The 13,674-nt window shown below is 47.5% G+C and overlaps 1 protein-coding gene across 1 annotated transcript in view; it reads right to left on the reverse strand.

The window, feature by feature from the left end:
• Positions 1 to 13,674, reverse strand: part of PITPNM3 (PITPNM family member 3) — an 89,927-nt gene that overhangs the window by 48,217 nt on the left and 28,036 nt on the right. The window contains exon 10 of the mRNA XM_007451607.1: positions 11,358 to 11,465. Within this exon, the coding sequence (XP_007451669.1) occupies positions 11,358 to 11,465 (108 nt within the window). The remainder of the gene's footprint in view (positions 1 to 11,357; positions 11,466 to 13,674) is intronic.

Below are 13,674 nucleotides of genomic sequence, written 5' to 3' on the forward strand. Positions count from 1 at the left end.
ATGGGGGCGACCGAAGCCCTGTGATCTGCCAGGCCTTGGGGGGCCCAAACCAGGCTCTGGCCAGCCTGGTAACTCAGCCCACGCAGTGGGGCTGAGAAGGAAAGACCCGCTCACTCCCCCCTGCTCAGGGTGCTCCCCGCACGCTGAGCCTCTGCTGAGTTGCAAGGTCAAGATTCACCCTCGTCACCTCTCACCCGGCCCATCACAACCCCCTCCACACTCATTCCCTGGTCCCTCCTATTACATTCTGCATTGGCTTCCAGAATGATCTCTCTAAAATGCAGCCTGTCCCTCCCGCTTAAACTGTTCCGTGGGTCCCCAGGGGCACTCCTGACGTTCAAGGCCTTCCCTTCAGCTTCCCCACTCCTACCTCTTCTCCGAGATCCCCCCACCCCTCTGGCCACCCCCCCCAGCCCAATGCCTAGCATCCCAACTTCAGTCAAGACGAACTCCGAGTAGCTCCCCCAAATTTCCCTGCCTTCTCATACCTCCCTCCGGACCTTTGCACCTGCTGTTCCCTCTGCCTGCTGCACCCTCACGGGTCTGTCCAGAGCCCCGAAAGGCCTCCTTCATGCCTCACATCTCAGCTCCGGCTCCGTGTCCTTCTCTGATCCCTCTGGACCTTGTTCCCACTCTTGTTAGAGTAATTAGCTCACTGGCCTGGAACTGCCCCACCCCCAAGTCTGGGAGCCGGTCAATTCTGAGTCCATTTCTGAGTCATCAATGTGTCCCCAGCATTGACCGGCACAGGGTCTGACACAGAGTAAGTACCAGTACGTGTGTCCTGAATGCATAAGGGAGGGAGGGAGGCCACGAATGCGTGATGAGCACCTCACTGCTTCCGGTTCACAAAAGGAGGCAAAGCATCACCACCCAGAAAGGCACAGCTGTAAACAGACGGGTCAGCACTGCAGGGGCAGCCCAAGTGAGCTGCGCCAAGCAAGAGGGAGGTACTCTGGGAGAGGCTGGGCCAGCGGGGGAGGCCCCCTGGGGAAGTGCACAGGATTATGAGAGCTGGAGAGGAAATCAGGGGAAAGGCAGGGGGAAAAGCAGGCAGAGCTCAAGTGGGCTTGAGAGTCAGCAAGCAGCCCCTGGGCATTTGGCTGGAACACAGCGTGAAGGTATAGCCCAGAAGCCATGAACATCAGAGTAGAGATAACCTCGAGAGTGCCAGGTTTAGCCATGACCTGACAGCCCCTGTGTAGCATCCCTCATGGTAGTCGTTCCAGGGCTGTTTGACTCCTGCAGGGATGGGGAACGTACTAACCCTAGACAATTATAACTGTTAGAAGGAAGGCTAGAACCAGGATGGCCTCACATGCCAGGCTGGGGGGTTTATACTTCCTTCTTTTTTTTTTTTTTTTAATTTTTATTCATTTATTTATTTATTTTTTTGGCTGCGTTGGGTCTTCGTTGCTGCTTGCAGGCTTCCTCTAGTTGCGGTGAGCGGGGGCTACTCTTCGTTCCGGTGTGCAGGCTTCTCATTGCAGTGGCTTCTCTTGTTCTGGAGCACAGGCTCTAGGCGCATGGGCTTCAGTAGTTGTGGCACGCGGGCTCAGTAGTTGTGGCTTGCGGGCTCTAGAGCGCAGGCTCAGTAGTTGTGGCACACGGGCTTAGTTGCTCCGCAGCATGTGGGATCTTCCCGGACGAGGGCTCGAACCCCTGTCCCCTGCATTGGCAGGCGGATTCTTAACCACTGTGCCACCAGGGAAGTCCCTATACTTCCTTCTGCAGCCAACAAACACCTAGTTGCCAACTCCATAGCAGAATGATATCGCTGGATTTATATTTTAGAACCATCACATTAGGATTGGATAAAGTTGGCCAACTGGCAACGAGATCCAGCCTTTTTCTCCTGTCCCACACCCCTAGAAAATGGCATTAACTATTTTGTATGCAGTAATCTTTAGTAGCATTGTAAAACAGGAAGGGATGTCTTGGCAGATCAGAAATTCTGAGGTACCCTCAAAAGGCAGAAGGTAGAGAGATCTGATGGAGGTGGGTAGGACTGGCTACATAGTTTGTGGGGCCCCTTGTTCAAAATGACTACGAATTTCAAGATGGTAACATCAGAGCATAAACTCGCGTGTGAGACTCTGCTATGCAGGGAGACTTGTGTGACTGCTAAGGTCAAATGCCCATAAAACCAGGCCAGGAGAGAGGAAACCATAACCTCAACCCTGTAAAGAAAGGTCTGGAGCCAAAGGTAGGGGCAGCTCAGAGGGAATGTCAGGGTAATGGGTGGAGAACACAGGAACAAAGGAAGGTTTCGCAACTGTCCGGGCTTCCATGGTAGAGAAGCCAGGCGACCGGGCTCCCCGCTCACCCTGCCCACCAGCCCCTGCTTGTACCAAGCAGAGGCATCTGTGCCCAGGTGTGAGAAGGGCTGAGTTTGAGGGACAGGACACCCTGCGGGGCTGAAAACACCCAAGAGGGGCACAGCAGAAGCTAATGGCTCAAGTCACCCTGCAGCATTTCCTACCCTCCCCAACAAGACGACAGCAGCTTGCAGTAAACAGACACGTCACGTCACTCAGAGAGAGGCTAACTGCAAACACAAAGTGCAGTACGTATCCAAATATTACTAAATGTAAGAGGAAAACCAACAATGTGAAAGAAAGATACCAAACTCAATGCCTGAAGGAGAGGACAGGAAAATGGATCTGTGGGTTCCTTCAACCAACTTAGTATCATAATCATGAATGGCTCTCAAATTTAGCAAGCACCAGAATCTCCCAAAGGGCTAGTTAAAACACAGACTCTGAGCCGTACTGATTTCTGATTCAGTAAGTCCACAATTCATATTTCTAATTATTTATTTATTTATTTTTGGCTGCGTTGGGTCTTCGTTGCTGCGTGCTGGCTTTCTCTAGCTGCGGTGAGCGGGGGCTACTCTTCATCGCAGTGTGCAGGCTTCTCACTGCGGTGGCTTCTGTTGCGGAGCACGGGCTCTAGACGCGGGCTTCAGTAGTTGTGGCTCACGGACTCTAGAGCGCAGGCTCAGTAGCTGTGGTGCATGGGCTTAGTTGCTCCGCGGCATGTGGGATCTTCCCGGACGAGGGCTCGAACCCCTGTCCCGTGCATTGGCAGGAGGATTCTTAACCACTGGGCCACCAGGGAAGTCCCACACAATTCGTATTTCTGATGGTTTCCAAGTGATGCTAATTGTGTTGGTCCAGGGACCACTCTTTAAGAATCACACATCTAGAAATAAGGGTATAAACTAGAGTCAGCGGGTGAGTGGCAGGAAGAAACAGCTCTCTGGAAAGCTCGAGGCAGAGAAATTGATCAGGGACACCTAGGCAGTGACTGCTCCCTTTGTCTCTATGAGAATGTGGCCTTGATGACACTAAGTTTGTTTCAAAAACAAAAAGGGCCCTGTTTGTAAAGAGTCTCTTAAGTGACATCAGCTCATAGACTATTAGCACAAATTATTCTGGAAGAGATACGTAAATCCTGAGCATAAAGGATTAGTGACACGGCAAGATCCAAGTGGAATTTATCCCAGGAATGAAAGGTCGTTCAATATATGAAAATCCATCCGTGTAATATGCTATATTAATACAATAAAGGACAAAAACCACATGATCGGGCTTCCGTGGTGGCGCAGTGGTTGAGAGTCCGCCTGCCGATGCAGGGGACACGGGTTCGTGCCCCGGTCCGGGAAGATCCCACATGCCGCGGAGCGGCTGGGCCCGTGAGCCGTGGCCACTGAGTTTGCGCGTCCGGAGCCTGTGCTCCGCAACGGGAGAGGCCACAGCAGTGAGAGGCCCGCGTACCGCCAAAAAGAAAAACACGAAAAACCACATGATCGTCTCAATAGATGCAGAAGAAGCATTTGGCAAAATCTAACATCCTTTCATAAAAGCTCTCAAGAAACTGGAGGGAATCTCTTCAACCACAGAAAGGACTACAACAAAAAAAACCTCACAGCTAACATCATATTTAATGGTGAAAGACTGAAAAGTTTTCCCCTAAGATCAGGAACAAATCAAGATGTTGGTTCTCATCATTTCTATTCCATATTATACTGGAGAGCCTAGCCAGGAAAATTAGACAATGAAAGGAAATAAAAGGCATCCAGTTTGGACAGATTGGACTACCTCTATTTGGAGACTGTATATATAGAAAATCCTAAGGAATCCCCCCAAAATAAAACCAACAAACGAGTTCAGCAACGTTGAGGTATACAACATCAATTTACAAAAGTCAATTGTATTTCTACACACTTGCAATAAACAATCTATAAATGAAATTAAGAGAACAATTTTGGTTACAATAACATCGAAAAGAATAAAACGCTTAGGAATGAATTTAACAAAACAAGTGTAAGACTTGTACACTGAAAACTATAAAACGTCATTAAAAGAAATTAAAGAAGACCTAAATAAATGGAAAGACTTTGCATGCTCATGCGTTAGAAAACTAATATTGTTAAGCCAGCAATACTTCCAAAATTGATCTGGAAGATTCAACAACAATCCCTAGCGAAATCCCAGCTGGATTTTTTGCAGAAACTGATGAGCTGATTCTAAAATCCACGTGGAAATGCAAGGAACACAGAAGAGCCAAACTTGCAAGAAAAGAACGTGCAAAAACAAAAGTTGGTGGACTCCCACTTCCTGATTTCAAACTTACTGCAGTGTACAGTAATAAAGACTCTGTGGTACTGGCACAAAGACAGACATATATATAAGTGGAATAGAATTGAATGTCCAGAAATAAACCCATATGTTTATGATTAATTGATTTTTGACAAGCGTACCAAGATAATTCAATGGAGGAAAGAATCGTTTTTTTCAATAAATGGTACTAGTACCACTGGTTACCCACATGCAAAAGAATGAACTTGAATCCCTACCTCACAGCATATACAAAAATTAACCCGAAGTGGATCCAAGACCTAAATATAAAAGCTAAGACTATAAAACTCTTAAGAGAAAACACAGGGGTAAACCTTCATGACCTTGCACTAGGCAATGGTGTTTTAGATATGGCACCAAAAGCACACACAATAAAATTAAAAATGGATAAATTGGACTTTGTAAAATTTTTTAAAATTTGTGCTCCAAAGGACATTATCAAGGAAGTGAAAGGACAATCTGCAGAATGGGAGAAATATTTGTAAATTATACAACTGATAAGGGTCCAGCATCCAGAATATATACAGAACTCTTACAACTCAACACTAAAAAGACAACCCAATTTTTTTTTTTGGCTGTGCTGCACAGCATGTGAGATCTTAGTTCCCTGACCAGCGATCGAACCCATGGCCCCTGCAGTGGAAGCTTGGAATCCTAACCACTGAACCTGCAGGGAATTCCCAAGACAACCCAATTTTTAAATGGGCAAAAGATTTAAATAGACATTTCTTCAAAGAAGATGAACAATGACCAATAAGCACGTGAAAAGAAGCTCAACATAATTAGTCATTAGGGAGATGCAAACCAAAACCACAATTATATATCACTTCACACCCTCTAGGACGGCTAAAACCAAAAAGACAGACAATAACAGGTGTTGGCAAGAATGCAGAGAAATCTGAACCCTTTTAAAGTACTGGTAGGAATGCACAGTGGTGCAGCCACTTTGGAAGAGTTTGTCAGTTCTTCCAAAAGTTAAACAGTTACCATACGATACATCAATTCCACTCATAGATATATACACCCAAGAGAAAATACGTCCACACAAAAACTTGAACACAGATATTTTTGACAGCATTATTTATAGTAGTCAAAAAGCGGAAACAACCCAAATGTCCATTGACTGACGAATGGATAACCAACATGTGATATATCCATACTATAGAATATTATTCAGACACAAGATGGAATGAAGTGCTGATTCATGCTACAACATGGATGAATCTCAAAAACATTGTGCTAGACAAAGACAGCAGCCACAAAAGACCACATTGTTTGACTTCATGTATATGAAATTCCAGGGGCTTGGGGAGAGGAAAATGGCGATTGACTGCTCATGGGTCTGGGGTGTTTTTGGGGGGAGTGACAAAAATGTTTTAGAGCTAGATAATAGCGATAATTGCACAACTTCAATAATATAGTAAAACCATAAAATTGTACACTTTGAAAGGGTGAATTTTAGGGCCTTCTCTGGTGGCGCAGTGGTTGAGAGTCCGCCTGCCGATGCAGGGGACACGGGTTCGTGCCCCGGTCCGGGAAGATCCCACATGCCGCGGAGCGGCTGGGCCCGTGAGCCATGGCCACTGAGCCTGTGCTCCGCAACGGGAGAGGCCACAACAGTGAGAGGCCCGCATACCGCAAAAAAAAAAGGGTGAATTTTATGATATGTGAATTATGTCTCAATTTAAAAAAGAATTTGGCAAGACCTGCTTTAACTTGGACAATGTTAATGACAGCTGTGTGTTTCCTTACACAATTAGAACCAAGCTCGATCCTGCTCCGTGTTATAATCTCACTTATGGATCGTTGGTTAATTAATCCAATCTGAAGTGTGTGTGGTCTATTCCCATCCACTTCTGACAGACCGGAAAACTGAAACTTAAAAGAACAAGGAGATAGAGACTCTAAAAAGCATGGAATGAGTCCATGACATCTATGAATCCGTATCAGATTGTTAGGAAAAAGACCCAACCAGAGCACATGAAAATGAAAAGATGATTGTTAAAAAAAAAAAAAAAAAAAAAAGAAGAGTTGATCAGAAGAACGGAAACAGTCAAAGAAGAGAGAAAAACTGGGGAGCTGTTGATGAGTTGGAACAAAGGACTACTTCCAGAGCCCAGCAAGAACCAAGAAATAAGCACAGGCAGGGCAAGTTGAGACATGGTTCCAGCAACTATCTAAGTTTTGGAAGGAGAAAACACAGTGAAAGAAATACTTGAAGAAATAATCAAAAGAAAATGTCACAGTAATAAAAAAAAAGAGGACGCTAGGTTCAGACACAGCAAACAACAAAACCTCATCTGCAAACTTGGCTGTGACTTCAGAATGTACAGAATAAAGCTTTTAAAAACTGAAAGCTTCAACAAGAGGGAGAAACAGATTACCCACACATTTGCCTCAGACTTCTCACCAACAACACTAAATGCGAGAAGGCCACGAGGAATGTCTTCAGAGATAGTTTGGAATACTATTATGAATGCAGGCAAACTTGCATTCAGGTGTAAAGGCAAAATGAACACATGCTGAGAAATGCAAGGGCTTGGAAAATGACTATCCCTACCTGACAGTCCCTACCTGAAAGAATTACTTGAGGAGATATTCTAATTAACAGAGAAAGTAAATCCAAGAGGAAGTCATGGAATTTAAGAAGCAGCGGTGAAAACTATACACTAAGGCCTTCCCTGGTGGCGCAGTGGTTGAGAGTCCGCCTGCCGACGCAGGGGACACGGGTTCGTGCCCCGGTCCGGGAAGATCCCACATGCCGTGGCGCGGCTGGGCCCGTGAGCCATGGTCGCTGAGCCTGCGCGTCCGCAATGGGAGAGGCCACAACAGTGAGAGGCCCGCGTACCGAAAAAAAAAAAAGTCTTCTGGGGAAGCAGCCAAAAAACCATTCATAGACAGTGGGAAAGAAAAAAGTCACACATGAGTAATTAAAACCCTAAGCCCTTGCCACCTATGGGTGTGGGGTCTAAATTTACACCACTCAAGTAGAATGGAACCGCAAAGCTGTAAATTTAGTATATAAAATGTCCACGACTAGTGAAACACTCAGGCCCAGCAGAGACACAAGACCAATCACTAGAAGGACGTTTTCAAGACCTGGGGGACACAAGATTCCCACAGAAAAGAAAAGGGTGGGATGTTGACCAAGATGAGTTCACAATAAAAAATGAAGAAACGGGCTTCCCTGGTGGCGCAGTGGTTGGGAGTCCGCCTGCCGATGCAGGGGACGCGGGTTCGTGCCCCGGTCCAGGAAGATCCCGCACGCCACGGAGCGGCTGGGCCCGTGAGCCGTGGCCGCTGAGCCTGCGCGTCCGGAGCCTGTGCTCCGCAACGGGAGAGGCCACAGCAGTGAGAGGCCCACGTATTGCAAAAAAAAAAAAAAAATGAGTAAACAAAACGTGATCTATTTTGCAGAAAATGTGTCTAAAGAAAAAATAATAGTAATAATCAAAAAGAAAGAAAATGTTTCTAGTAGTTACTGAAGTATTTGTTTTGTGATAATTCCTTTAACAGTGTAGATTTTGTACTTTTATGTTTTGGCCCCATGTGGGGTGTGTGTGTGTGTGTGTGTGTGTGTGTGTGTGTGTGTGTGTGGTGTGTACATCATGAATTATGTACATGTGTGTGATATCCCTAAATCTTCCTCTCCTTCTTCATCCTCCATCAAAACACACACAATACACACAAACACAATTAGTATTTTGAGAATTGAGGTCAAAAAATGAGGAAACAAAACCCATGAGGTACAGGTAGCTTGTGCGCAGGTACACACACATGCACACACACGTACCAGAGCAGCCTGAATGTATCTATGCAACACAGGCTCCAAATGACTGAGATGAAAGACGGGCCATAGAGCATAAGCAAGGTTTAGGAGGATGAAGGTCAGCTCCATTTGGAACTTGCAGAGCGTTAAGTGGTTTTGAGATGTCCAGGTAGAGGCAAGTGGGAGCCTCCTGAGAATATGAGTCTGGAGCCCAGGGCATAGGTCTTGGCTAGAGATGAGCTTGGGGGTCATCACCAGGGGTGGCTGTGATTGGCCAGGGCCTGAACCATGGCGGGGGCTGTCTCTGCAGTGAGCCCTGCGTTTAAGGGCAGGAACGCAGAAGGAGGCAGGGGTGGGGCTCGATCTGTAACACCAATTTTGATTGCAGCCTTTTCCAGAAAGTGTTTTTAGAACGTCCTCTCCCCAAAAGAGTCCCCAGAGGCTCTCTCCGCAGGCCCCCGGCTCAGCCTGTCCTATTGCACTGTAGCCGTGGCCACGATCATCTTCCTGTCTGCTGTGAGCTCCTACAGGGGTAACAAGGCCAGCCTGCTTGTCTTTATTTCCCCACCATCCTGGGTTGAGCCCAGGTCTCGGCTCCAAAAGTGGCCGCTGGAATGAATGAAATCGGCGTGTGTGTTCTGCCGTGTTGTGGGAATTCACATCCTGAATCCACAGGGGAAGGGGACTCAGAAGGAGCCAGAAACGCGGCTGGTTTCCTCTTCCCCACCCCTCCTTCTCTCTCTCTCCCTCTTGCTCCCCATTTCATACTGGGAGGAAACAGCATCAATTCTTGGACTCAGGCAAGCCACTGCCCCTAATCCAGCCTCTCATGAGCTCCATGATGCATTTGTTAGAACTGTATTTGTGAAAGATCTTTCACTCTTCTTTCCCCCTTCCCACGTTATAATGACCAGGCACTGAAGGCACTTTGCAAGTATCGGCTCATTTAACGTGTGCAATTTGTGTGCTAGCCCCATTCTGCAGGTGAAGAAACTGAGGCTCTGAGAGGTGATGTGACTTTCCTGGCCACAAAGCCATGGGGTGGCAGGGCCAAGGTTCAAACCCAGACCTCTTAGATTCCAAAGCTACGGTTTCAGCCTTGCCCATCGACCTCCATCTGCTTCCTCCTCCCCTGCCCTCCCAGCTCACACTGCTTCTCACTCACCTCCTCCTTAGCTCACACTGTGTCTGAGTCACACATCCCTTGGCAGACAAGCGCGGGTTGGGATGGGAGGGGATGGCCAGATGGGTGGTGAGTACAAGTCTCGGTTTGTCTTTTCATCACTCCCAGCATTGTCCCAGGGAAGCACTGGGAGTCCATGACCCCTTCTGGGCCCCCTCCGGGTTCCTGGGGTGAAGGAAAGAGTAGACAAAGGGTCCATCTGCAAATGAGTAGCAGGGAAGACTGGGAAATTTCCTCTGGTCTGGTCTTGGGTACCAGACTCAGAGCCCACTCGTTCTGTGAATGTGACAGTGGCCCAGGAGGGCCTTGCCATTAAGACTCTGGGTTGCTCGGACTTGACTCTGCCAGGGCTCAGAAATGTGCTGAGCCTTGGTCCAATTTGGGAAGCAAAGCCCTGGTCTGGGAATCAGGAGACTGGAGATCTAAGTGTGATGCTGCCCCCAACTTGGAGGACCTTGGGCAAGATGCAGCTCCTCTGAGCCTTGGGCGCTTCATTTGTAAAATGGAACAGTCATCCCAGGCCTGTCCATTTCTCAGGATGGGGAAGCTGGTATGGGGCGGGCTCTGAACGAAGGAGGCCGGGATGGGGGAGGGTAAGAAAAGGAACAGATGCTGGGGTAAGACAGCTACCACCAAGATGGTCAACACCAAAATGGTCATTCTCTTGGGCTAGGCCAGGACTGTCTCACTGAGCGTCTCCTGATAGGTAGCCTGGCCCAGACCATGACGGGAAAGATGGGGCCAAGAGAGGAAGGAAAAGAGGAGATGAGAAGGAGGGGAAGTAGGAGGAGTGATATATTGGGTGGGGAGGAGGGATAGAAAAAAGCTAACCGAGGCAGAGGCACCCTGGATCCTGGATAGGGTTCTAGCCCCGGCTCTGCTTCTCACTCCTGTGTGACCTTAGTCAACTACAGCCCCTCTCTGAGCCTCAGGTTCCCCATATGCCATCTCACATTTTATAAGCTCCTTGGTTCCATCCTCCACTTGCCTTGTGAAGCCTGGGTCCATAGGTTCATTGTCAAGAATGCTTCCTTGAGACCCCCTCTCTTGCCTCCTTCTAAAATTCCTGCCTCTCCCCGCTGGGCCCAACAACCCTCAGCTTAAGGGTTGACCCCTTTATGTTTTGACTTACACTCTGTGACCCATCACAAGGCAGAAGCCTTAGCTAAATCACCTTTGGTCCCTCCTACCAAGCACTTATACATAGTAGATGCTCAACGAACATTCTCTTCATAATATGAAATGGTCAGATGGACAGAAGGATGGACGCCTAAAAGAATATGCCTGCTTTGTCTGCTGATTAAGCTCCTGGTCAAAACTCCCCTCCTTAAAAAGCCTCTGGACGAATCCCCAGCCATAACCTTCAACCAAAGCAAGTTACAACCCCAGCTGCTGCCCCTCTCCCCTGCCCATTCCCAAAGGCTTTCCAGTTGCTACCCTACATTAACTAGCAGATTCCAAGGAGCTTGGACCCTGCCGCCTGCCCTTAATTACCCACGCTCCTGGGTGGTCATCCAATGAACACAGGAAGCTCTGCTGAAGTACCCTAGAGTTTTTCTGCCACAGAAAACCCTGCAGAAGAGTCCCCATGAGGATTCCTGCAGGTCACAGAATTCAGGGGTTGTAGGCGCAGTTCCCAGACAGACAGATGACTCTTCGTAGAAAACCCAGGTTCTAGCCCCAAATTGCCATCACTTCAAACTGCGCACTGTCCGCAACACGCATATGTATACAACCAGCCAGGAGAGAAGCAGAACCTTACCTTGATGCTCCTCCAGTTTCCCCATGGTCTCGATCTGCTCCACCAGGTCATTTGAATTCCACTGGCTCATCCCAATAAGGATGGCGTTCTTCCCTTCGGCCACCTCCTCTGTGGAAAGAAGTAAAGATGGGCATGAGTTGGCAGGGCTGTGCGGAGGTAGCCCTAACAGGAGCCTATGTCTCAGGGAGTATTTATTTCTTCCTTTGAGCTGAGGAAGATGTCAACTATTGAAGGTGTCTATAGTTACAGACAGGCATAAGACATCCAGGAATGTTTCATTGCAAGAAGGCATTGTTGTTACACCCTACTGGGTCTCCACAGGTTACAGCAAAAAAAAAGTAACAAGGGAACAGTCATGCGAGAGGCTGAAAACTCATAGAAGGCTCCATTCCTAGCACTAAGAGTGGTATTTGTTGAAAGGCAGTGTGTTTGGGAAGAAAAAGTAAAGCCTTACCACTAGGTAGCAGTTTTTCTTTGGGTGAGTGACTTGGCTTCTCTGAGCCTCAGTTTTCCTATCAGTAAAATGGGACTGGCAATGTCTAATCACAGAGTTGTTGTAAGGATTAAAGGAGAGATAACGAATATAAAGATCTTGGTGCACAGGGGGTGCTTACAGATGGGAGACATTAAGGTTAATTCTTCACATGAGGAGTGAGTTGCCATCCTTGTCTGCGCACATCAGGATTTGAGTGGTGTAGGAGCAGCTCTGGAGTAACTGAGAGAGCAGAAGACTTCCGCCTCTAAGCAAGCCTTAAGCTATATGGAACCCTTAGCCCACATCTCAACTTTATGAACCTCTTAATGCTTCCATTCTCCCTTTAGTCCTCCCCTCAACCCTGTCTCTATCCTTGCCCTCTCCCAGTCTGAGCTCAGAGGAATTGGTGAGGTCATATTCCCTAACACACTGAACACAAGCCCCCGGGTCCCACACATCAATTACACATATCTGGTGCAGTCCCTCATCCCAGAAAGGGACATTTCCTCAAGAACAAATCCACAGGAATGCCCCCTCTCTCTCTTTAAAGAGACAGGCCTTCCTGGTGAAGAGCTTTGTGCCTTTTCTCATAGAGCAGACATTAAAGGGCCGTGAGGAGAACTCTTAAGCTCATCATAACCGAGAAGAAAGAGAGAAGACCCACTTCACTGCCAAAGAACTTCACAGAGCACGTGGAACCAATATGGTGAATCTAAAGCTTGGGGATCTGTCCAGAGTTCTGAATCACTCAAGCTCAGTAATCCAGACCCCATTTCTGGCTGGGACACCTCCTCCTGCCTTATTTGATTACTTTATGTGATCTATTTAACACCACTTACCAAATCCTTAGTATGCACTGAGGTTGTCAGAGTGTTTTACAAACACAGATTCATTTAATTCTCATAACAATACTAAAAAATTACAATTATTATTATCTCCATTTTATAGACAAGGAGACTGAAGCATGGAATAGTTCAGTAACTTGCTGAAGGTCACTGGCTAGAGCCAGGATTTAAACCCAGATATACTATTTCAAGAGTCCTAAAATCCTGCCCTCCTGATGGCCTGCCTGCCCTGGACATCCTGTATTGGCTGCCCAAGCACCACACACAACCAGACAATTTCCTGAACCCGGTGTGCTCCATCTGGGCACGGTTTACACCTCTAGGCAGCATCATGCTCTGGGCAGAGCCCTGACTGGGTTCCAGTCCTGAGCTGCTACATGTGAGCCTGTACCTTTACAGATGTCCCTCAACTGTTCCTCTTTTCTTATTGCTTACATGGGAATAACAGCTCTGGTTCCACAACTCTTTCTAGCAAACTCTCATGAGGACGACTGACATAGTAAATTTGAAAAGGCTACACAAGCCAGAATGCTGTAAACAAGTATCAGGTAGTATTATTCTTGGGGAAGCAGGATCACCAGGGGGTGAAGAGCTCCATTCTGGTGTTAGACTGACTCTTTTCAATCCTGGATGCACCATCTGCCAGCTATCCGACCTTGACAGTAACTTATGCTTTATGAGCCTCCATTTCCTCATCTACAAAAGGACATCACAGTAATGCCCACGTCCTACTAGAATTGCTGTGAGGATTCAATCAGATAATGAGACAATGAAGGTAAAGCGTGTACAAGCACGACTGGCACACGGCGGGAGCACAGATGTGGATAACAGCACAGGAAGATGATGGTACCACCATTACCAACACCACCAGAGCATGTGGAGTTATGCCCCAGTTCCAGTTATGCTGCTGCCTACCCCTATGTCATTTTGTCCCAGCTTCGGAGCGGGGTCGTCAGGGTCAGCCTGTAGCCCACCTTGAGTGCCTATGTCTCCTGGC

The sequence above is a fragment of the Lipotes vexillifer genome, unplaced genomic scaffold (assembly GCF_000442215.2).
Source record: "Lipotes vexillifer unplaced genomic scaffold, Lipotes_vexillifer_v1.1 scaffold126, whole genome shotgun sequence".
Classification (NCBI taxonomy): Eukaryota; Metazoa; Chordata; class Mammalia; order Artiodactyla; family Lipotidae; genus Lipotes; species Lipotes vexillifer.